The 24,808-nt window shown below is 39.2% G+C and overlaps 1 protein-coding gene across 1 annotated transcript in view; it reads right to left on the minus strand.

The window, feature by feature from the left end:
* Positions 1-3,389: 3,389 nt before the first annotated feature.
* The window catches only part of efna5b (ephrin-A5b), a 155,766-nt gene continuing 134,347 nt past the window's right edge, over positions 3,390-24,808 (minus strand). The window contains exons 3-5 of the mRNA XM_079827511.1: positions 10,182-10,247; positions 9,909-9,986; positions 3,390-4,184 (exon numbers count right to left, since the gene is read on the minus strand). Coding sequence (XP_079683637.1) covers positions 4,060-4,184; positions 9,909-9,986; positions 10,182-10,247 — 269 coding nt within the window. The 3' untranslated portion in view covers positions 3,390-4,059. The remainder of the gene's footprint in view (positions 4,185-9,908; positions 9,987-10,181; positions 10,248-24,808) is intronic.

The following is a 24,808-nucleotide window of genomic DNA, read 5'->3' on the forward strand; positions in this document are numbered from 1 at the left end:
TTGTTAATTACATCTTTAGCAAACCAATACATAACCAGCAAAAGCAGCGCTGCTTGCCTCTCCTCCACTTGTTATTGTTGCAGACAGTGTCGCGCAAAAATGATTACGGTCCATCTGTGACTGGGAGGAACAGTCGCGCGCAGTCCCACGTCTCTGGACTAATTTGCCTAATCTTCACGGTTCTTTAGACCACAGTGGAAACGCAGACAGTAGCAGGTCTGGGGGAAAAAACGTTCCTGGTACAAATTGTTCCTGGTCATTTCGGTGGAAACGGGACTATTGATACAACAAAGAGTGCATCGCCAGTGAAAATTGCTTGGGTGTGAACACAAAGACGCGCCGAAAAACGCTGGCAATGATCGTGCGAAAATCGCCCCGGTGTGCACAGGCCTTAACATTAGTTAACTACATTGAACTAACATTGAGCAATTCATTTGAATCGATTGTATTCCTCATTTTTAAGTCACTTTTGATAAAAGTGTCTGCTAAAGAAACGCTTTACGTTAAGGTGACATTAGTTAACATGAACTAATAATGAAACACACTTAAGAATATATTAATCTTAGCTCGTGTTAATTTCAACATTATTCAGATCAACAGTTGTATCTGTGAATATTGTTTAATGAACTGTATTGCCCTGTTAACACCAACTTCTACTCTTTTGTCTATGTCTGGTGTGGCGAGCTGCTCCATTCATGTTTCTATTGTCCTCACTCGACAAATCTTTCACACCGCTGACCTAAACCTCATTATTGATGTATAAAATCCTCTTAAAATCTAGCCTGGCTCCGCCCTCCTACAAACTTCCGCTCAATCTTTATTTTCCTTCCGTCTGGGATTGCGGTATATTCTCTGGTTTTCTCCAGACAGAGGGAGTGGCTGAGAACGACAACGTTGATGTTGTGCGCTAGTTTGAGATGACATACGTCACGACCAAACGTCAGCGATTGGTTATGGCAGATCCAATAATTTTACACTTCTACAGAGTACCCGCCTTCAAGGAAGTTAACGCTTGTCAATGGAGAGTGGCCGGACTCTCTGAACAAACGAAATGTACGAGAGTCTGATAGGACCAGGCTACTTAAAATCCACACTTTTTAAAAAGTCATTCTGAATAGACACTAACCAACAACCAAAACTTGAGGTTATATATTCCCAGACATTAGTTCTTGCTAATAAGTGACACCTAAAGTGTTACAGACTCTCATTACTGTAGTAATATTCTTATATCTTAAAGGCAATACAACAATCATGACGTCTAAATACTTCAGTGTGTGATATTTGTGCCACTAGTGTCACCAAATGAATAATGCAAAAACGATGTCTGGCAGATTAGAAGAAGGTTTTGAAAGTGTAGAGGATGAAGGTTAGGTCAGCGGTGTGAAAGGTTTGTCGAGTGAGGACAATAGAAACATGAATGGAGCAGCTCGCCACACCAGACTTAGACATTTACATTTACATTACATTTTATGCATTTGGCAGACGCTTTTATCCAAAGCGACTTACAGTGCCCTTATTATTACAGGGACAATCCCCCTGGAGCAACATGGAGTAAAGTGCCTTGCTCAAGGACACACTGGTGGTGACCACTGGGATCGAACAAGCAACCTTCTGCATATCAGTTCCATGGTTTAACCCACTGGACCACCATCTTAGACAATAGAGTGCAAGTGGGTGTTTACAGGGCAATACAATATTTTATTAGTGTCTTATCAGCCTTCTCTAAAAACTCACATGACATGAGCTGCGTCCGAAATCGAATACTTTTCTACTATATAGAATGCGAAAAACAGTACGCCAACAGAGTACTATGTCCGAATTCATAGTACTCGAAAAAACAGTATGCGAAAAGTACCTACTACTTCCGACGAGATTCTGAAGTGCTCATACAATGGACACTTTACCATCCCATGAGGCCACGGGAGACGATTTATGAATGGAGGTGATGGGACGCTGGTAGGTCACATGATCATGACAACATGGCGGATGTAGCACGTCCGGATTACATTCATTCATACTATTTAGAACTTACTTTTTTAACGGTCGCTAAGTTTGTTCAAATTCAAATGTAGTACCTACTCACATAGTACGCGATTTCGGGCGCAGCCATGGTCTTAGATAATAATGTTTCATAATAATCATAGTTTTGGAGATAACATCCATTTTGAAATGACGCATGATCACACTTCATTGTGTTTCTAAGTTGCTACACCACAGTATTTTAAATATATATTGTTAATATTTATATTTGTGTTTAATTGAGCTTATAAAACTCTCAAGTTTTGGTTATGTTGATTATGTGTCTATTCAGAATGACTTTAAAAAAAGGGTGGATTTTAAGGGAATTTGATCAATAAGGAAGGTGTGAAAGGTTTGTCGAGTGAGAACAATAGAAACATGAATGGAGCAGCTCGCCATACCAGACATAGACAATAGAGTGCAAGTGGGTGTTAAAAGGGGGGCGATAAAATATTTAGCATCTTATTATTCTTCTCTAAAAACTCACATGATATGGTCTTTAAAACTATGGTTTTTATGAAACATTTTCTGAGTTTTTTCATAGTTCCTCACATTTTAAATGAAGCACGACTACACTAGTGGCTTCAGCTTCATGGTGTTTCTAAGTTTCCACATCATATTTTTATACATTTAAAATATATATTGCTAATATTTATATGTTTGAGCGTATAAATCTCCATATTAATAACAGTATTGAACTGTAAACTCTCAAGTGTTGGCTTTCTAATATATAAAATGACGTCCAAATTTGGCAAAATGTATTTAATTTAAATGTAATTATAGTCGCAATGCAAAAAATCTTAATGGTTTATGCAAAAATGTAAATTCTCATTTTTGTCTTTTGAGTCTGGGATGAAATATGATTCTTGATGGTTTTTCGTGAGATTCGCCCGTCGGTTCCTCCATCAAATGTAAGGCTGTCGGAGGAGAATGCCCATGTTATAATGTCTAGCGTATGTCGCATCAGCATATTAAACGAGTCAGAATTGCACCGATTAACAGCTACAGAACAAACAAATGCATTCATGAAACAAACAAATAAAACGACACTTTATTCCCCCCAACGAAACGCTGAATTTGAAGCACTTCCAGGAGATATTAGTATTGTGTACAGTATAAGGCCTATTCAAACAAACGTTTACGTTTCCCGCCCATATGAAAGGGGAAAACATCGCGTGGAGCCCCTTTCGATATTTGGTTCCTAATAGAGTCGGACACACAGTTATGACAAGAAAAGAATTTCCATGATCCGTCAATGTTGATATCTCATATCAATTGATAAAAGGTCATAGGAAAAATATAGATATTTATGTTGCAGTTAAGTTTATCTTACAAAATACAAAATCATTGTTTTTAGTGGTGTGGTCTACTAAGACAAGTCCCTCAAATCGCTGTATAGAATCAATTCCGAATTCACACAAATCCTATTATTTAGACTAACCAACTCATCTAGCGTCTTCCTTCTATTCGGAATGATCCGAGATGCATAACAGACCGCTTCTTCCAATGAATTCTGCAATTTGTTAAGAGAAGGCAGACGAAGGACGAAAGGCAAGAAGTCTTTGTATATTTATCGCTAACAGCAGAGCCGGTGAACTCGGTTAAGGTTTGATGTTTATGTCTGTTTTATGTGACACCCACCCGTGAACCTTCAACACGAACGATTCTCACAGGGTGTTCGGCGTTTCTTAACACTTGCGCTAATTACCAACAAAAGGAGCCACTCGCTCCCAATGGACACGAGTAAACGCTCTCTGGATCTCAGACTCCACCCCCTTCCTCCCAGCAGCCAATCCCCTGTGAGCGGCTGTCATAGTTGATTGGCCGGTTGGTTAAACAGGCGATCTGCGTTTCTTCTTTGCACGGCTAATCGACTTTTCCTAATCAAAGACAGCGAAAGACCACTTAAATATTCGGAAAACAAAACAAAAGCGGAGCAGAAGTGTTCCTGGTGAATCTCAAAGCCCTCTCGCGGCGCCGGTCCGCTCGCGCTCAGATGTGTTGGGTTTCTGGAGGGCTGGTTCAGGGGCAGGTGAGGGGCTATAAGGTGAGGAACACAGAGATGCAGAGCAGCAGGAGGGCCAGCAGGGGGCGTGACGTTTGGTGCCGCAGGCCTGAAGTGGACACATCGCTCCGGGAGGGTTCGGCCTCGTGGCTGGTGTCGTCTGGAAATGAGATGGAGAACATTTGATCAATTGAGATCTTGCACAAGTCAGGGTTATTATAGCTAAAGCAAGACGTCATACAGGCGAAGATATTTTTTCATGCACTGCACTGTAAAAAATGATTGTGATTTTAACGGTATTTTACTGTAAAAATGTTACGGTGAAAAACAGTTAATTGGTTAACAGAAAGTTTCCGTACTATATACGGTGAATAACTGTAATAGATCTAACCTTACATTTCATTTAATTTTACAGTAAAATATAATTAAATGTACAGTTTTTGGAAGTGAAAAAGAACAAAAACTGTAAAAAAAAACTGTAAAAAAATGCGTGACACTTCGCATTTGATGTGGCTGGTGTCGTCTGGAAATGAGATGGAGAACATTTGATCAATTGAGATCTTGCACAAGTCAGGGTTATTATAGCTAAAGCAAGACGTCATACAGGCAAAGATATTTTTTCATGCACATGGTTAATTTTGAGAATTGGAGCTATTTTGGCTTTTCATCACATGTTGTGTCAGACTGGTGGAAAGAAAACATCCAAAATACGTGTTTATTTATTGCACTTGATCTAATTGTGCATATCTTTAAAGGCCATTTTCTCCAAAAGTGAGTTTATTTCTCCACTTAAGCAGCACTTAAATGCACAAAAACTTACAGTTTTATTCCTATCTGTATTCTGAAGGTTTTTAGCGAGGGGTTTGTTCATGTGTCATTCGCCTGATTTTATACATTTCATTCCTATAAAACGTTGTTCTTTTTTTCTGGCTGTTGACAGTATTTTCTGCTTTATGAAGTGATAAAAAGATAAATCAAAAATCCCCTCGCTAAAAACATTAAACTTTAATATGTCAACAAAATCAAGCAAGAATTTTGAATCTGACTTTATCCAATGTTCAGATTTATTTTCTGGAAATATATGCATATTTAAATGGAAAACTTGTTATACAAAAAATATTTGCAATTCTTTATGTAATCAATCAACTTGCTAAGTATGGTGATATCTATTTTTATATTTATACTAAATTGTTTACCCTATTCACCTGTGGTCTTGCCTTAACTAAAAATAAAACCATAAAAAAACATGCCAGTATTAACATAAAATCAACTTTCATTGAACTAAAGTAAAATATAAACCCAGCAGGCACTGGACGTCAATGAAACATCAGAAAGATGTTGGACAGATGTCAAATTTTGGATTGAAAATGAAAATCCATCATTGGACAGACGTTGAATTTTGGTTACTTAACACCACGACTTAAAACCAACAAAATTTCCAAGTGTAATAGTGTTATAATTTAATATTGTGTGGACATTAGCACATTGTGACATTTAACAGACATTGAGTGTTTGACAATATGATGGTGGTGTTTGGAAGACATTGAATTTTGGTCACTTAATGCCACTTAAATCCAATCAACGCCAGCTGTTGTCAATATTCTACTTCAAATTGATGTTGCGTTAGGTATTGCCCCGACATTGAATTTTGGCCACCTGTTGTGAGAACCTTTATTCAAAACTTATTGTATTCCAAATAGTTGCCAAACAGAATTTTTTTTGTCCTTCAGATAAAAAAAGGACAAAAAAAATACTTAAACTTTAAAATATTAATACAAACTAATAATATCTCAATGATGGTGCACGCCCATTTGCCATGCCGTCTCAACTTTGAGCAGCAAATAACCCTCTTGGAAGCCTCAGTAATAATGGAGGCAGGGCTGTTTGGAGTCTCCGCGTTTATTGGTGTAGACACACAGACTGCGGTTATCATCAGTGAGCATGATATGGCTTTGGAAAGCACATCGTCTCGGGGGAGCCATGTGCCGTCAGAGGACGTCGGGGGGGAAACAGACAGGTGTGACGCTAAAAGAGACAGATAAATATGCTTGGGAGGACAGAGTAGTTTGCTGGCTCATTCAGGCGGGCAGACAGACACCTCCAGCCTCTCAGTGGGTATCTGGACTAATAAATCAATGCCTCCACCATGACACTGCGGCGGTGTGTGTGTGTTGGCAAGGTGAAACTGCATGATAAAACAATTCTGTGTTAATCTACACTGACATTATCAGCAGTGTTAATTGATACAAGCATGCATTTTTAAAGGTTTTTCGCCCACTGACTGCCTGATGCATTTTGCACACAAAAATGGTAAGTCATTGGGTGTACACTTTGTTTTCTGTGTTCAAAGTCTACAGATATTTTCATTCAATTTGTTAAGCATTTTCTGTATGTTCTATTTTCCGTGGAAGCTTGTTTCCGCCACAGAATAAAACATTTTAAAAGATAATTGCGTCTTTCACTGTAAAAAAAAATCAGGTCTCCAATTGAAAAATGTATAGTGACTAATCACATCTAGATTTTTTAGTTGGCCAAATTGAATTTCTGTGAATTAAATTGCATAAATTCACAGAAATTCAATTTGGCCAACTGAAAAATTTGTATGTGATCGGTCACTTTTTTACAGTGATAAACTCGCAATTGCGAGTTATATAGTCAGAATTGCGAATGATAAAGTCCAATTCTGAGGGAAAAAAGACGTTTTTCTCAGAATTGCAACTTTATATCTAGCAATTCTGCGAAAAAAAGTCAAAACTGTGAGATGTAAACTTGCAATTGCAAGAAAAAAACAATTACCAATTCCCTTTTTTATGCTTTATTCTGTGGTGGAAACAAGCTTCCATTATACCCCAATTAATTTTTTTTAGGTTACATTTTTTCTATTCCATTTAAAATGTCAATAATCAAAACAGACGTCTAATCAATTTAATTAATAAAACTGTAACAATTTTAAAACTTTATTAAAATTGTAACAATATCAGTGCCCTATAAAATGTTTTATTTTCTCAGAAACTCTGTGTTGTCTGTTTTAATTTTTCTGTGTTTTTTTTTTTATTTAATCAAGTTTTTTTTATCCAAAAATGGTGGTAATCAAATGAATGCATAAATATTACTCCGGGAGTGTTTGGCCTTGTGACTGGAGTCGTCTAGAAATGAGGAGATGGAGAACATTTAATCAACTGAGATCCTGCAAATTAAGTGTTTATTTTATTGCACTGGATCTAATTGTGTCTGTAGGTTTCAAATACAGTGCATATCTTTAAAGGCCATTTTCTCCTAAAATGAGTTTATTTCTCCACTTAAGCAGCACTTATATACACCAAAACTTACAGTTTTATTCCTATCTGTATTCTGAAGGTTTTTAGAGAGGGGTTTGTTCATGTGTCATTCGCCTGATTTTATACATTTCATTCCTATAAAACGTGGTTCTTTTTTTCTGGCTGTTGACAGTATTTTCTGCTTTATGAAGTGATACAAAGATAAATCAAAAATCCCCTCGCTAAAAACATTTAAATCTAATATGTCAACAAAATCAAACAAGAATTTTGAATCTGACTTTATCCAATGTTCAGATTCATCTTCTGGAAATATATGCATATTTAAACATGACAATTCAGAAAATGTGTTGCAATTCTTAATGTAATCAATCAACTGGGTAAATATGGTGATATCTATTTTATATTTATATTACATTTTTTACTATATTCCCCTGTGGTCTTGCCTTAACTAAAACTAAAACCATAAAAAAAATTGTTCATATGTCATTTGCCTGATTTTATACAACATTTCATTCCTCTTTAATTGGTCTTTGAGTTATTGATTAAACAATTGGTAACACTGTTCCATCATTAAATAATATCTACACATGAACACATGAGTAACACACTATTACAACTCTACTAGTAACTACTATTACCTAACAATGAACTCTGATTAACAAATTAGTTGGTAATAGTGCTCAGTTGAATGTGATAGTTCACTATTAGCTAATCAGTAACTACACATTTTTCATACCTACTAAAAACTTCTATATACAGGTTCATAATGTGAATAATTTATAATTAATTCTAAAGTGAGGATTATGGTAACCCAATAGTAATGACTCAAGTGTTGCCAAATCCTTCAAAGGGAATTACTAGTTATTTGGATCAGTTTTCTAAAGTAAAGATCATTGTAACACACAAGTAATGACTCAAGAGTAACCTAATCCATTGGAAGGAATTGCTATCCAAAACATTACAAAAACCTCAAAAGTTTACAATGTCTTCAGTAAGTTACCATGTTTTTTACTTTAGAAAACTGATCCAAATAATTAGAAGTTCTTTTGGAAGGATGTAGTAACACTTGAGTCATTACTATCCAAAACTTTACAATCACCTCAAATGAGTAGTTAACCTCAAAAACCTTCCTGTGTCGTTATTCATTAATAATGGAACGGTATTATAAAGTGTAACCAAATGTAATCAAATGCTTTTTTTGGTGAACAAAGTGCAGCACAATAGAGGTTTAAAGTTTAAATGAAAACGTGGACATAACCAAATTAAACCAAACTTTTATTTTGATGTGTTGTTGTGAAGACCTTTGAGTTTTTGTATGCATCTGACAACAGTTTTCTCAAATGAAATGGTGAAATTAAGTGACTCGTGTTCATGGCAGATTCTAAAAATACCATTTTGCTCCTGTCATTATCTTTTTTACCTCTTTTTTTTACCTCATAAAAAACATTGGATAAAGTTTTCTGTTTATGTATTTTAGCATGATGGAATCATGTACTTGTACTTTTATTTAATATTGTGTCTCCCTTTCTTTTCTTTTTTTTCTTTCTCTTTTATGTGTGTTATATAAGATGTTTTGTTTTTGTTTTTAGGATGACTCTTTAACATTTCTATCAAGGGTCAACAGATGCAAATTAGCCTTTTGGGCTAATTCTGGCACATTTATATTCATGTGTATTAATGTGCAAAGCCCCTGTAAACAAATAAATGAAACTAGCGTGCATTTGACATTTATACTAGACATATTCATTTTAGACTATTCGAATGTTTAATATTTACAGACACTAGTCGATATCATGATTTGATTAAGTTTACAGCCCTAATTTAGATTTTTAAAATTTCATTTTTATGACTGTATTATTGTACAACTGTGGACGGATTCACAACTAAACGGCTCGTAAAACAAAGCGAGCTATGGTTGGTCAGACGTCATGGTCTTTTTCTCTTTGTCTATTTCATCACATCTTGATTTTGAAAGCAGCTCCAATGTTTGATCATGTCACTATGAAAGTCAAGGCCAGCGTGACAGTAATGGCAATAAATATTACGAGCAGAGAGTCGTGCATATGTTAGTAAGTGCCATGTGTTTGGATGTAATGGCTTTTATTAAGGAGAAGCCAAAACAAGCTTGGCATCGTTCCACGTGACACCTTAGAAAGCCAAACGCTAATTTGGCACTAAACCGTTGTGCATATCCGAGTTTTGGATCTTAATTCTTACCGCAGCCAACATGCATGCATATACAGATACAGTGTGTAAATATAATTCATGCATTTCAGCCGGAAGGCATGATAGACTCGCTGAAAGGTCACATGGCTAATTTCTGGACACTTAATTGCATGTGCACATGGTGGAGGATGTTGACAGACAGCCCTCAGCTATTACAAGAGAATGCATTATTAATACGACGTGTACCTCATGCATAAATAAAACAGTCTTTGTGGTTTGAAGTGTCAGAGAAGCCGCAGGCGCAACTCATATCCTGACCGTAAAGGTACATTAAAGCAGCAACACAAACACACACACACACATGCACAGAGTGATTAGAGGAATTAAAGGACAGGACACACAGACTGAACAAAGCGAAGGTGATTTCAAGCCATACTGACCTCTTGGTTCTAATGCATTGTCTACTTTGTCATCGACAAAAACGCGGTCATGAACGCCTATGGTTTTCTCGCAGCCATCTACAAAAACAGAAGAAATGAAAAAGATACCGTAAGCCAATCATGTTAGTGATAAATCAGCAGCCCAACCCACCTGCCAATCAAAGGAAAGCCTGTGACATCACACACAGAAGCAGTTAATGTCAATCAAAGTGTGAGCAACCAAATGCCTCCGACACACTCATACGTGTGTGTTTTGTAATCAAAGACACTTACTTGGTGGTCTCACGAACACTTTCAGCTTGAGACACGACCTTCTCCCGGTTTCTGTGATCATGGATGCTGTAAAACACAAAGAACAGATAAGCAGAGGTGAGTACACACACACAAACACCTGACGAGAGAAAGATATCTTCTCAGTTTCGCGCGGCACACACACACAACTGCGGCTTGCGGCTGTATTTTGTGGTCTGAAATAGGAAATTGGCCCTTTCCTGAGGAATCTGAAGGGCGTGTACACACACACGCGGCGCCTGCGGGGTGAAGAAAGCAACGTCACGCTGTCATTTGTGGTTTATCAGCCGGTTCGGGCCCTGAGAGTTTTGAGCACAAATACACCAGACGGAATTCAAAAGAGGAAAATCACAGCTGAAATTACAGAGTGACTTCATCTCAAGGTTATTTTTAGGCAAACATGTGTTTCTTGAATGCTGGAAAGGAAGAATCACAAAGAAGATCCTCCTCAATTTCTCGAATGATTCTCCTAGACGGAAAGCGAATTAAATGGAGATCAGACTGAAGTATCTTACCGAGACCCTAAAGGGACAGTTTGCGCTTGCTTGCAAAACTTTTGATTTCACTCAGAAAAGCGTTCCTTAAAGAAATGAGGCATTTGCTCACAAAATGTTTTTCGTTCTCTCGTAATACTGTTGCGTTCCCCACAGAAACTTTGCGTTCATTTGCAAAATGTTTGCGTTAAAAAACTTTTGCATTTGCTCGCCGAAAAGAATTATGTTCCTCTGAGAACATTTGCATTTGAACATTTCCCCAGCACACTGCCAAAAAAAGGGTACAAAATTATACCTTTTAAGGTACAAGTGGCCGTCACTGGGGTGGGACCCTTAAGGGGACATTTTTGTAAGTCAGGGGTTGGCAAGTTCGGTCCTAGAGAGCTGATGTCCTGCAGAGTTTAGCTCCAACCCTACTAAGCCACCACAGTATAAAAATCATGGCTCCCAGCATGCATTGCAGCATTAAGTCACCATTGTTGAGATTCATATGTTGATTCTTGATATCTGTGTACGTCTAAACGGTTTCCCCCCTAGAATGTATTAAAAAATAAGAATTCAGATTGTCTGATCTGTGGCAAGAAAATATTGTTGGTGAATATTATTTATTATTTTGAGTTTTGTCAAAATTTTCTTCACGACAATTTTTGTTTATGGCTTCTTTTGATTTGAACAGATTGTGTTTTGTTAACACTGTAAAAAAAAAAACACAAACTCACATAAAAAATCCAATCAAACTGGCCAACTAAATAAAACACTGATCTCCATAATGGCGATTATGTTTCAATAAAACATCAACATCTAAACCTCTGATAATTCTCAATAAGAGCTTCTATAGACGTCTTTCAGGGTTGGAGCCAAACTCTGCAGGACAGCGGCTCACTAGGACCGTACTTTCCCTGCTCTAAGTAGAGGGAAACAATGGTATAATTGTACCATAAGGGCCAGTTGTGTACCTTTAAAGGTACAGTTATATGTTTTGTTCCCCCAAGGAACAAAATTGTACCTCTACTGTACCTTTTTTTCTGAGAGTACATTTGTTTGCAGTGCAAACCTTTTGAGTTCATGCGCAAAACTTTAGCATTTGCTCGCAAAACTTTTGTGTTCCCAGAGAATCTTCGCTTTCGCTTGCAAATATTTGCGCTTGCTTGCAAACCTTTTGAGTTCACATGCAAATTTACTAAAGTATTGTGTTCCCCAAAGAAACGTTGCGTTTGCTCACAAAAGAGAAGATTCTTGGCAAACAAAACTTTTGCAAGAAAACGCAAACATTTAGCAAAAGAAGGCAAAGTTTCTCTGGGAATGCAACAGTATTACGAGAGAACAATTTGTGAACACTAAAGTGTTACGATAGAATGCAAATGTTGGGGGAGTCAGTTTTGTCAGTTCTTTGGGGGGAACAATATTTTTGCGTGTGAACAGAAGTTTTTTAGAGCAAGTGCAAAGATTTGCATGTGAACTCAAAAGGTTTACAAACAAGTACAAAGTTTCTTAGGAGAACATAATTATTTTGCGAGCAAATGCAAAAGTTTTAAAAGCGAACGCAGAAGTTATGCAAGAAAAGGCGATTATTCTCGGGGAACACCAAATGCAAACATTTAGCAAAAGAACGCAAAGTTTCTCGGGTGAATGCACAAGAATTACGAGAGAACGCAAACATTTTTCTTACAAAATCTTTGCACTTGATCGCAAAACTTCCTTTCGCTCACAAAACATTTGCATTCTATCGTAACACTTTTGTGTTCACAAATTGTTCTCTCGTTATACTATTGCATTCCCCGAGAAACTTTGTGTTATTTTGTAAAATGTTTGCGTTCGCTCGCAAACTTCTATGTTCCCTTGTAAAACTTTAGCTTTTTCTCGCAAAATAATGATGTTCCCCTAACAACATTTGCATTTGAACGTTTGCCCTGCATTTGTTTGAAATGCAAACCTTTTGAGTTCATGTGCAAATCTTTGCACTTGATCGCAAAACTTTTGTTTTCGCTCAGAAAAGTATTATGTTCCCCAAAGAAACGTTGCATTTGCTCAATAAAAGATCCTTGGCAAACAAAACTTTTGCAAAAGAGCGCAAAGTTTCTCTGGGAATGCAACAGTATTACAAGAGAACGCAAACATTTTGTGAGCAAGCGCAACATTTCTTTGAGGAACACATTACTTTTCTAAACGCGAAAACAAGTTTTGCGAGCAAGTGCAAAGATTTACATGAGAACTCAAAAGGTTTGCAAGCAAACGCAAAGTTTCTCAGGGGAATGCAATAGTATTACGAGTGAACACAAAAGTGTTATGATAGAATGCAAATGTTGGTCAGTTTTGTCCATATTTTGGGGGAATAATATTTTTGCAAGTGAACAGAAGTTTTGCGAGCAAGTGCAAAGATTTGCACATGAACTCAAAAGGTTTACAAACAAGTACAAAGTTTCTTAGGGAAACATAATTATTTTGCGAAAAGCAAAAGTTTAACGAGCGAACGCCGAAGTTATGCAAAAGAGCGCAAAGTTTCTCTGGGAAATGCACCAATATTACGAGAAAACGCAAAACCTTTTCTTGCAAATCCACGAACTTGGTTGCAAAACGTATTTTCGTTCACAAAAAAACTGAGCGTTCGCTCACAAAACATTTGCATTCTATCCTAACACTTTTGTGTTCACTTATGAAACTTTGTGTTCATTTGCAATATGTTTGCCTTCTCTCGCAAAAAGTGTTGCGTTCCCCCAAGAAACTTTTCGTTTGCTCACAAAAAAACACTAAAATATAATTTTTCTCATTTTATTCCCATCACAAATTTTTTTGCGATTTTGGGAACGAAACATTTTGCGAGCGTATACAAAAGCGTGAACGCAAAAACATTGCGATATAATTTGATTTCTTCATAATAAGCTCAGGAGAAACAGCAACCAATCAGACAGTTCAATGAAACCACTGAAATATAATTTCCTCCCCAGTTTCCTGAGCCATGAAAGAGGAAACTCTGAGGAATGATGTTCATCTGGGGTTATTCTATGAGGTTTATTAAGATGGACAGCACAGTGCAAGTTCAACGCTTGGACTAATTAAGGCTAATTACTCTCAAAGTGGGATTTTATTCTGTGATCTTTGGCGGAAATGTGCAGTGGTGTTCCTCCCTGGATGCACAGAGTTTCATTACACACACACATTAAAGTCAATCATCACAACCTGCTTATTTCTGAATGACTTTATTTTATCTATGAGGAAGGATTTCATAAAAGACTATTATTACTAGATACTATTATATAATACTATTAGTAAATAAAGGCAGTATTGATTACCATGTATCAAAATTGCTTCAGTGATGTTCCCTTTACCCACATAACAAACTATTATTATTACCACCAAACAATCCCGCACAACACCCTAGCAACACCCTGGCAACCACCCAGTCCATCCTAGCAAGTGCATTGCAACACTCTGGCAACCATGCAGAACACCTTAGTAACTGCATGGCTACCACAAATAATACCCTAGCTACCACATAGCAACACACAGAAAACCAGCACAACACCGCACACATAACACCCTAGCAGCTGCATAGCAACACCCTGGCAACCACATAGAATACCCTACCAACCACATGTTAACAACACCCTGGCAACCACAAAAAAAACTATATTTATCAAGATTGTGTGAGTGTGAGTGTGTGTGAGTGAGTATGCGTGTGTGTGTGAGTGTGTGTGTGTGTGTGTGTGTGTGTGTGTGTGTGTGTGTGTGTGTGTGTGTGTGTGTGTGTGTGTGTGTGTGTGTGTGTGTGTGTGTGTGTATGTGCGTGAGTGGGTGTGTGTACGTGCGTGCAAGTGAGTGTGTGTGTGTGTGTGTGTGTGTGTGTGTGTGTGTGTGTGTGTGTGTGTGTGGGTGTGTGTGTGTGTGTGTGTGTGTGTGTGTGTGTGTGTGTGTGTGTGTGTGTGTGTGTGTGTGTGTGTGTGTGTGTGTGTGTGTGTGTGTGTGTGTGTGTGTGTGTGTGTGTGTAATGCACATTTCTGAAATGCAACGCTCTTTTCTGATCAGTATTCTGTGGCGTTTGAGTTTATTAATGGAATAAAACAAACACCTGAAGCATGTCATGAATCCAAACGAAGGAGTTTCACACGGGAAGAGCCAAATAAACTCATTAACAGACAAACAGAGAAATAAATGACAGTCAGCGTATTCCTCTGTGCTCACTAAACTGGATTGCACTAACTGGACTGTAACAACGATGTGTCTTGAGCATCAAATCCTCATATGAGAATGATTAGTGAAGGGTCATGTGACACTGAAGACTGGAGTAATGATGATAAATTCAGCTTTGATCACAGGATATAAATTACACTTTACTATATATTCACATAGAGAACATCTGATTTACACTGGAATAATATTTCACTATTTTTACTGTATTTATGATTTTAAAAAAACACAGCGTTGGTGAGCAGAAGAGACTCTTTCAGAAACAATATTTCCAGTATTGTGCAGTGATACACACACATGCTGTAATGAAATGAACACAGGCGGCACATTTCCAGGAACTCTGCCTCCTTCCCTCCGTCTGCATGCGGCTTAATAATCAGACAAATTTTCCGATTGGAAATCTGGCAAGCGCATGCTCCTGTCAGAGTCGGCCCACCCTTTGGGCAAGTATGCTAATCAGCATTTATTTCATTTGACAAAGACAACATACGAATGCAGAGCTATTAAATATGCAGCGCTCTCTTTTGAGCGCCGTAGCCAGCGGCGGAGCTTTCTCAATTTGTCCTCATCCATAAAGAGCCTCGACTAATAGCATCAGCAGAGATGAAGAGCATTTCTCACAGCCCTCATCTGCCTCGCTGCTTTAGTGCTTCTGTCTCTCATCATGTACATGCAAATGAAAGAGAAAGTGTGTGTGTGCGTGCGTGTGTGCGCGAGTGTGTGCGTGTGCAGGCGAGAGAGAAATATATTGAAGTGTTCACAGGTGTATACTAAGTTAGTCAATTATGACAAAACCTCATACATTTTATGTACTTTGTTTTTATAGACTAAAATTAAATGGAAATGTATATTTATGTTCATATAAAATACAGATAATTCTGTCTTTGTAATGCTCTTTTTAACAACCCTGGCAACCACCCAGCCAACCAACCCTAACTGCATATCAACACTATGACAACCATGCAGAACACCCTGGCAACCACATAGCAACACTCTGGCAACCACAAATACTACCCTAGCCACCACATAGCAACACCCTGGTAACCACACAGTATTCCCTAACATCTGCTTCGCAACACCATAGCAACCACACAGAACACTCTAACAGCTGCATAGCAACACCCTGGCAACCACAGAGAAAACCTGTCACCACATAGCAACACCCTGGCAACCACACAGTATACCCTAGCAATACCCTAGAAACTGCAGCACAATGGCTACTACCGGGAACCTCATAGAACATCATAGTAAGCATAACACCCAGGCAACACCCTGGCAACCACACAGAATACCCTACCAACATGTTAACAACACCCTGGAAACCACAAAAAAATCACCCCAGGATCCACATAGCAACACCCTGGCAACCATACAGAACACCCTGGCAACTGCATATGAACCCTCTGGCAACTATGCAGAACACCCTTCGCAACTGCATAGAAACACCTTGGAAACCACACAGAATACCCTACCACCTACATGTTAACAACGCCCTGGCAACCACAAAGAAATCACCCCAGGAACCACATAGCAACACCCTGCAACCATACAGGACACTCTAGCAACCACATAGCAACACCCTGGCAAGCATACAAGACACTCTAGCAACCACATGGCAACATCCTTTCAACCAACCAGAACACCCTGGAAACTGCATAGCAACACCCTGGCAACCATACAGGACACTCTAGCAACCACAAGGCAACATCCTTTCAACCAACCAGAACACCCTGAAAACTGCATAACAACACTCTGGCAACAATGCAGAACACCCTCGCAACTGCATAGCAACACCCTGGAAACCACAAAAAATACTCTAGCCACCACATAGCAACACCCTGGCAACCAAACAGTATACCCTAGCATCTGCATAGGAACACCCTGGCAACTACTCAGAACACAATAGCAACCACACAGAACACCCTAGCAGCTGCATAGCAATACCATGGCAACTACACAGAATACCCTACCAACCACATGTTAACAACACCCTGGCAACCACAAAAAAACACTATGAACCACATAGCAACACCCTGGCAACCAACCAGAACACCACTAACATTAATCAGAATGCAAAAATCTAGTTATTGAGATACTGCCAGAAACGTGTGTGAGTGAAAGTCTATAACACACACTGTTTATGAACACGCACACAACGACACTGACACACACACACACACACACACACACACACACACACACACACACACACACACACACACACACACACACACACACACACACACACACACACACACACACACACACACACACACACACACACACACACACACACACACACACACAAACATGATCTCATTTCTGCCAATTGCACTGTTATCTAGAGAGAACACATTGTGATTGAATGTGCTTTTAATTTCCACATGACACCAGAAACTCTCATCATTACGACAATAAAACACATGAATTTCACAATTTTAGGAGCCTCCAAAAACATCTTCTGCAATAAAATGAAATATATATGTTTTTTTGTTTGTTTTTCCAATCAGAATACACAGATATGTTTGAACAGCCATCGAGGGAGAAAGACGTCATGAAAGAATATGAGCTGGTACACTGAATTAAACCTGAGTTCATGCTCATCTAGATACACAGATCCCAATATACCAGGTTAAGAAAATTCTCACGGATGCCATTCACAGACATGATCCCTGGAAGTTCACAGCCCGTCCAGTGTGTGTGTGTGTGTGTGTGTGTGTGTGTGTGTGTGTGTGTGTGTGTGTGTGTGTGTGTGTGTGTGTGTGTGTGTGTGTGTGTGTGTGTGTGTGTGTGTGTGTGTGTGTGTGTGTGTGTGTGTGTGTGTGTGTGTGTGTGTGTGAGACGCTCTTTGGCAGCGTCTCTCAGTAAGTGTAACATGCTGTCTGGCAGGCGGGCAGGACCGGGCCATTTGCCACCGAATGTTACAGTCACACACACACAGGAAGAGGAAAACAGCAGGAAGTCGGGAAGTGTTGCGACCCAGAGGACACTGAACAGGATCAGACGAAACAAAACAAAGAGAAGGAAAAGGTTCCATTCATCAAAGGCATGATAATGGTTGTCGTGCTCCTTCACACTGCGGGAGAACAGATGAAACGCCAGGAGTTTTCGGGAGCTCATGCACAGAAACTCAATTCATTAAATGTCATTAAAATGATCAACAATGAAATTTAAGAATGGGCTTCCTTTGTTTGCGTCTAAACTGAACTGGCCACAACATACAGGATGTTGAATTACATTTTAATTTAATATCTCTAGTCTTTTGCTCACCATGACTGCATTTATTTGCTATAAAAATACAGTAAAAACATTAATATTGTGAAATAATATTCCAGTGTAGATCAGCTGTTTTCTAAGTGAATATATAGTAAAGTGTAATTTATATCCTGTGATCAAAGCTGAATTTATCATCATTACTCCAGTTTTCAGTGTCACATGACCCTTCACTAATCATTCTCATATGAGGATCTGATGCTAAAGAGACATTTATGATTATCAGTGTTGAAAACAGTTCATATGTTTGTGGAAACTGTCTCTCATGATTATTTGATGAAAATAATGTTCAAAAGATCAGCATTTATTTGAAATAGAATCTATTATAACCTTATAAATGTCTTTACTGTCACTTTTGATCCATTTAATGCGTCCTTGCTGAGTAAAAATATTTATTTTTATACTATTTTTCATTATAATATATTAAGTTTTAAACAGTTTAAATATGTGCTTTTAACCAGCCAACTAGAACACCCTGGCAACCACACAGAAAACCCTAGCATCTGCATAGCAATACCCTAGAAACTGTGACACCCAAGCTATGACCAGGAACATCATATCAACCACAAATAACACACTTGCAGCTGCATAGCAACACCCTGGCAACCACACAGAATGCCCTACCAACTACATGTTAACAACACCCTGGCAACCACAAAAAAAATCACCCCAGGATCCACATAGCAACACCCTGGCAACCATAAAGGACACTCTAGCAACCACATAGCAACATCCTTGCAACCAACCAGAACACCCTGGCAACTGCATAGCAACCTTCTGGCAACCAACCAGAACACCCCGGCAACTGCATAGCAACCCTCTGGCAACCATGCAGAACACCCTCGCAACTGCATAGCAACACCCTGGCAACCACACAGAATACCCTACTAACTACATGTTAACAACACCCTGGCAACTATACAAAAAATAACCCCAGGATCCACATAGCAAAACCCTGGCAACCATACAGGACACTCTAGCAACCACATAGCAACAAACTTGCAACCAACCAGAACACCCTCACAACTGCATAGCAACACCCTGGCAACTGCATAGCAACCCTCTGGCAACCATGCAGAACACCCTCGCAACTGCATAGCAACACCCTGGCAACCACAAAGAATACCCTACGAACTACATGTTAACAACACCCAGGCAACTACAAAAAAATCACCCCAGGATCCACATAGCAACACCCTGGCAACCATACATGACACTCTAGCAACCACATAGCAACATCCTTGCAACCAACCAGAACACCCTCGCAACTGCATAGCAACACCCTGGCAACCACACAGAATACCATACAAACTACATGTTAACAACACCCTGGCAACTACAAAAAAATCACCCCAGGATCCACATAGCAACACCCTGGCAACCATACATGACACTCTAGCAACCACATAGCAACATCCTTGCAACCAACCAGAACACCCTCGCAACTGCATAGCAACACCCTGGCAACCACACAGAATACCCTACCAACTACATGTTAACAACGCCCTGGCAACCACAAAAAATAACCCCAGGATCCACATAGCAACACCCTGGCAACCATACAGTTTATATGAATTAATATTAATTTAAGCAGACACAACAGTTAAAGTTGAATTCATGTTTACGTTGAGTTTTGTTCTATTTTAATTGAACTTCCTTATATTAAAATTTGAATTCCAATTCAGGCATCCCGATGTAATGGTGACCCTGACCCTGATGCCGCCCGCATCGCTCACAGCATCTATCAAAGCTGCAGCAGTCGACAGACGGTCACAGGGAAGGTAAACCGTGATTTAATAAGCGTACGTGAGATCATAAACCCCCCGCGCTGTTCCTGAGACTGCAAACCACATCCAGATTTTCCAATTCCACCCGCGTCAGACAAAAAATGTGATTCACGCTCCTCTCATCCACTGACTCTCCCGTGTGATATTGGATTTGGAGACCTTGAGAGATTAAAATCCATCCTTAAACTCGCAATATTAGAAAAAGATGCTGTCGCAAGCGTTTCACAGTGGGGGGGTCAGCTGACCTGTGCCCTGACCTTTGACCCCAGAGAGAAACACTGACACAGCTCATACTGTATTCAGCTCAATAGACTGCAGATGTGAACATCACTAAAGAACTCCCTGCGTTTTCCATTGTCACCTTCCCTTTGAAGAAAAACAGCGTTTCTGCTCTTTTCCAGCACAAATATATCTAAACATTCTTAAATCAAGACACATTTAGTGGAGGAGCGAAATGACGGAAGATAGTGAGTCTGAAAAATGACGCGAGTTTGTGCTTATAACAAGAACAAATGCTGTCAGAAAAATAAACTTAATTCAAAGTGAAATCAAGGTTATTGTTCTGACCCCAGTAGCAGCCACAAGTATTGGGCCGCCCCTCCAAATCACTGAGTTCAGGGGCCAGTTGCATAAACTAAGCCATTATGTTAAGACAGTGTCTTAAGATCTAGTTTGAGCCACTAGTAGTTAGGCAAGTGGCATTCAGTCTTACATTTTCGTATCAAATTAGGCCAGTCTATGTTTTTATGTAACTGATTTTAAAAAGTTATGAACAGTCTTAAAGAAAAAAATTTATGTCTAACTTTTAAGACTAGTCTTAATGGTTTATGCAACCGGCCCCAGGTGTTCAATCCCTTCATGGCCACAGGTGTGTAAATCAAGCTCTAGGCCTGCAGACGCTTTTACACACATTAGTGAGAGAATGGGCCGCTCTCAGGAGCTCAGAGAACTCACAGAGTGGGGTCAGCGCATGCTGAGGGTCACAGAAGTCGCCAACTTTCTGCAGAGTCAATAGAGACCTCGTGTGTCCTTCAGATGAGCTCAAGATCAGTGTGTAGAGCTTCATGAAATGGGTTTCCATGGCCGAGCAGCTCATCCAAGCCTTACATCACCAAGTGCAATGCAAAGCGTGGGATGCAGTGGGGTAAAGCGTGCCACCACTGGACTCTAGAGCAGTGGAGACGTGTTCTCTGAGTGACCAATCACACTTCTCTGTCTGACAATCTCATGGACGAGTTTGGGTTTGGCGGTTGCCAGGAGAACGGGACTTGCCTGGCTGCATTGTGCCAAGTGTAAAGTTTGGTGGAGGGGGGATTATGGTGTGGGGTTGGCCCCTTAGTTCCAGTGAAAGGAACTCTTAATGCTTCACCAAGACATTTTGGACAATTTCATGCTCACGACTTTGCGGGAACAGTTTGTGGACGGCCCCTTCCTGTCCCAGTATGACTGACCAGTGCTCAAAGCGTCTCCATAAAGACATGGATGAGCGAGTTTGGTGTTGAGGAGTCCTGACCTCGACCCGATAGAACACCTTTGCAGGGTTTTTCCTGCATTGAAAATTTTTTGGTGGCCGCCAAAGCCTTATTTGATGAGTTATTGTGATTTATGAGTGTAGAATAGATGACTGCTGCACTTGTGAATTGTGATACGGCCGTGTTAAATGAGTGACAGAGAGAACGAGCAGAGACGCACGCGCTCTCTCTGTCTGTTGATGTCTTCTCATATTTCACATTTTGGCTCATATTTCACATATTGATCAAAATCAAAAGGTCGGAAGACCGAATCCATGTTGCACGTGCCGCATTCGGACAATTTTTTCCTTGAATTCCCGCTGGGTGTGAACTGCGCACAAAAAACATTGACTCTTCTCTGACTAGCTGACATAAACCATAGTTTCAATAAACGGGAAAACATTATATTCAGTTATGAAGTGCATTCTGTATTGACAAATCTGTTGCGATGTTCTAACAGACGGGATTCGCACACAACCCGTCTCCTAATGTCCGATTCGCGAACCAATGACTCCTTTGAATCGAATCATTTTAGCGACTGGTTAGAACAACTGATCCGTCCAACACTGAACGAACGAATCAGTTTATTCATTTACTCAGAACGCCTCTGAGATGAGAACACAAGTGTGCTCACACAATTTAGCAAGAGTGGATAGTAAGAATTAGTTTAATCATCCACAGTCATTCAGCTTATTTATGTTGACAATGTGTAGTGAAATATAATTTAGTGTAGACTGGAGTTAGGTGAGACCAGAACAAAGTTATTAGCTAGCTGATAATTTTACTAAATTGTATATGGTAGAAAATTAGGCTATTTGTAAATATTTTAATGCTACTTTTTAATATTGATATACCAAAACAATTATCAGTAAATATTGTAAAAAATGAGGATCAAAACTTATATAGTGCATATCATATGTCAAGTTAAATAAATGCATCTTGATTTAAGAATGTTTCGATGTTTGTACTGGAAAGCGAGACTGAGGAAGTGATTTTTGCAGTCCTGTTTGTACTCTAATGGAGCTGACAGATAAAAGCATGATGAATGACATCCTCCGTTTGATTTCACCTCATGTCTCGATTAACCTGCTCGAGTGGATAACAGCATAAAAACACGAGAGCTCCCGCTAACCTCTGACCCCGGGGAGAGAACACACAACAGGCTCTTTTTAATCCCGCAAGCAGCAATTTGTCACTTTAGCGCTCATTGTAAGTCCACACACACACTAATGCTGGCAGACAAACACACTACGCACCTCTGACGTGTGAAAATCACACACTTCTGTCACAGCGAGCCGGATTGTGCGTGTTGAGCGTTTGATGTTATCCGTGTTTGCCGACTGTATTACACACACACGCTGACATTACTGACACCTCACACACACACAGGCTGGTTTCCGTACACATTACATCTGACATCCACAAACCTCCAGAGGCTTTTAATCATACACTGGAAAAGAAATTGGTGTGGAAAGCAACACTCACAGGTACAAAATGATTGTGTTTTGGTTTGGTTTTCCCTGTTTCTGTTTCTCTTTTACTTGTTGCCATGGTTACTGATTCCCTTGCACACCTGTTTCTTGTTCAGTTTGTTTTATTTAAGCCCTCAGTTTAATTTTTTTCTTTTATACCATGTATATATCTTGTTTTAATCATATACCATCTAAATGCCATATGCAAACATAAATAACTGAGATTGGTTCAAGTCAGTAAAATGATCTTTTTTGACACTTTACACTGCAAAAAAATGAGCTTCTTCCTTGTTTTCCAGTAAAAATATCTAAACAATCTTATATCAAGATACAGTTACTGAAGAAGTGAAATTCCTGAAGATATTAAGTCTTGTTTAATAAAAAATGTGTCAAAATGAAGTGAGTTTGTGCTTAAAACTATTTGTCTGACCATTGTTCATGTTTTAAAGGGGTCATAGAATTACATTTTTGTACAAGTTAATATGATTCTTTAGTGTCTAAATGAAAAGTTTGTAATATACTTTAATTAAAAATTCTCATTAGTATTGTAAGAAAACACTCAATTTACCTGGTCAAAACCAGCTTAGTTTTCAGCAAGTCATTTTAGTGTATGTGACTTTAAATGATAATGAGCTTTGCTCACCCCGCCCCCTCTGCTCTGTGGGGCGTTCGGTTCGACCCGACACAACACCACAACACACGTGGAGTGTTGCCTTGACAACATTTGAGGGTATATTTTCGAGAAATAATGGCAACGGGAGTCTCTGAGGACACATCTGAGCAACCTTATCATTTTGAACCGGAGTCGGACCAGGAACAGATGACGAACGTTTCTGAATGGTTGGTTAACGTCATGTCACTTTGATCTATGTACTGGCAAAGTAGCGTAGTTGCTATGTGTTTACTGATGTGTTAGTTCATTGACAGATTGATGTTATGTTATAAGATTTTTTTTTTTACATTACTTCTTAATCAGTAACAGACACCGTTATAAACCATGTACAAAAGTAAGCTTAGTGTAGTGTTACCACGTTAACTTTATCACCCGAGTAACTTACACAGTTTGTAATAACAAACATAACGCGTTGTTCATTATAAACGTGGGATTATGAATTATATTGAGAGCGTCATACACAGAAAGCATGCCGTAATGTAACTTACCCTGTAAACTTTAGCCTCATTCATCGTGAAGTGTGCAAGCGATTTGCAAAGATTAATATAAAGGTTAATAAAACGTTACAGTCACATCTTCCTGAGGTGCAGCAGGAACACGATCCTTTTTTCAAGAGCAGCTTATTAGCAAAACCTGCTTTATACTGACGCTCGTTTATAAAGCAGTCTGCTGAGAAATGATTCGCGCAAACATTGACGTTCATCGGGGGGGGTATTCCCTTCTAAAACAAAACTCAGCAGCCACTGGGTCTTCAGCGGTTCGGATTTAGGAACATCAAAATGACTGCTGTGTTCGTTATTACACCCAACAACACAACACCACAATCACTTAGACGCCATTCTGCTCCAGCGTATCAACAATGGCGGACTGATGACAGCTCGCTCAGGGCCGGTCTGTGTTGAAACGCTGCTGTCAATCAACAATCGTAGGAGGGGCGTACACCGTGTAACGTCACACGATCAAACGGCTCGATTTGAGACAGGGGAAAATATATAAGGAGATTAAAAAAAAACACTGGATGTATTTTTATCATTATAGGATGGTTGTATACAGGCACTGCCAACACACATTTCCGTATAATCGACTTGTAAAAGTGCATGTACCATTCTATGACCCCTTTAAGCATAAACTCCTAACCTAATCTTGATAATATTTTCAGTCATTTTGCGTCTCCAGTAAATGTATCTTGAATGGCCATAATGGAGAAAGATGCT

The sequence above is a fragment of the Gobio gobio genome (assembly GCF_949357685.1).
Source record: "Gobio gobio genome assembly, chromosome: 10".
In the NCBI taxonomy this organism is placed as follows: Eukaryota; Metazoa; Chordata; class Actinopteri; order Cypriniformes; family Gobionidae; genus Gobio; species Gobio gobio.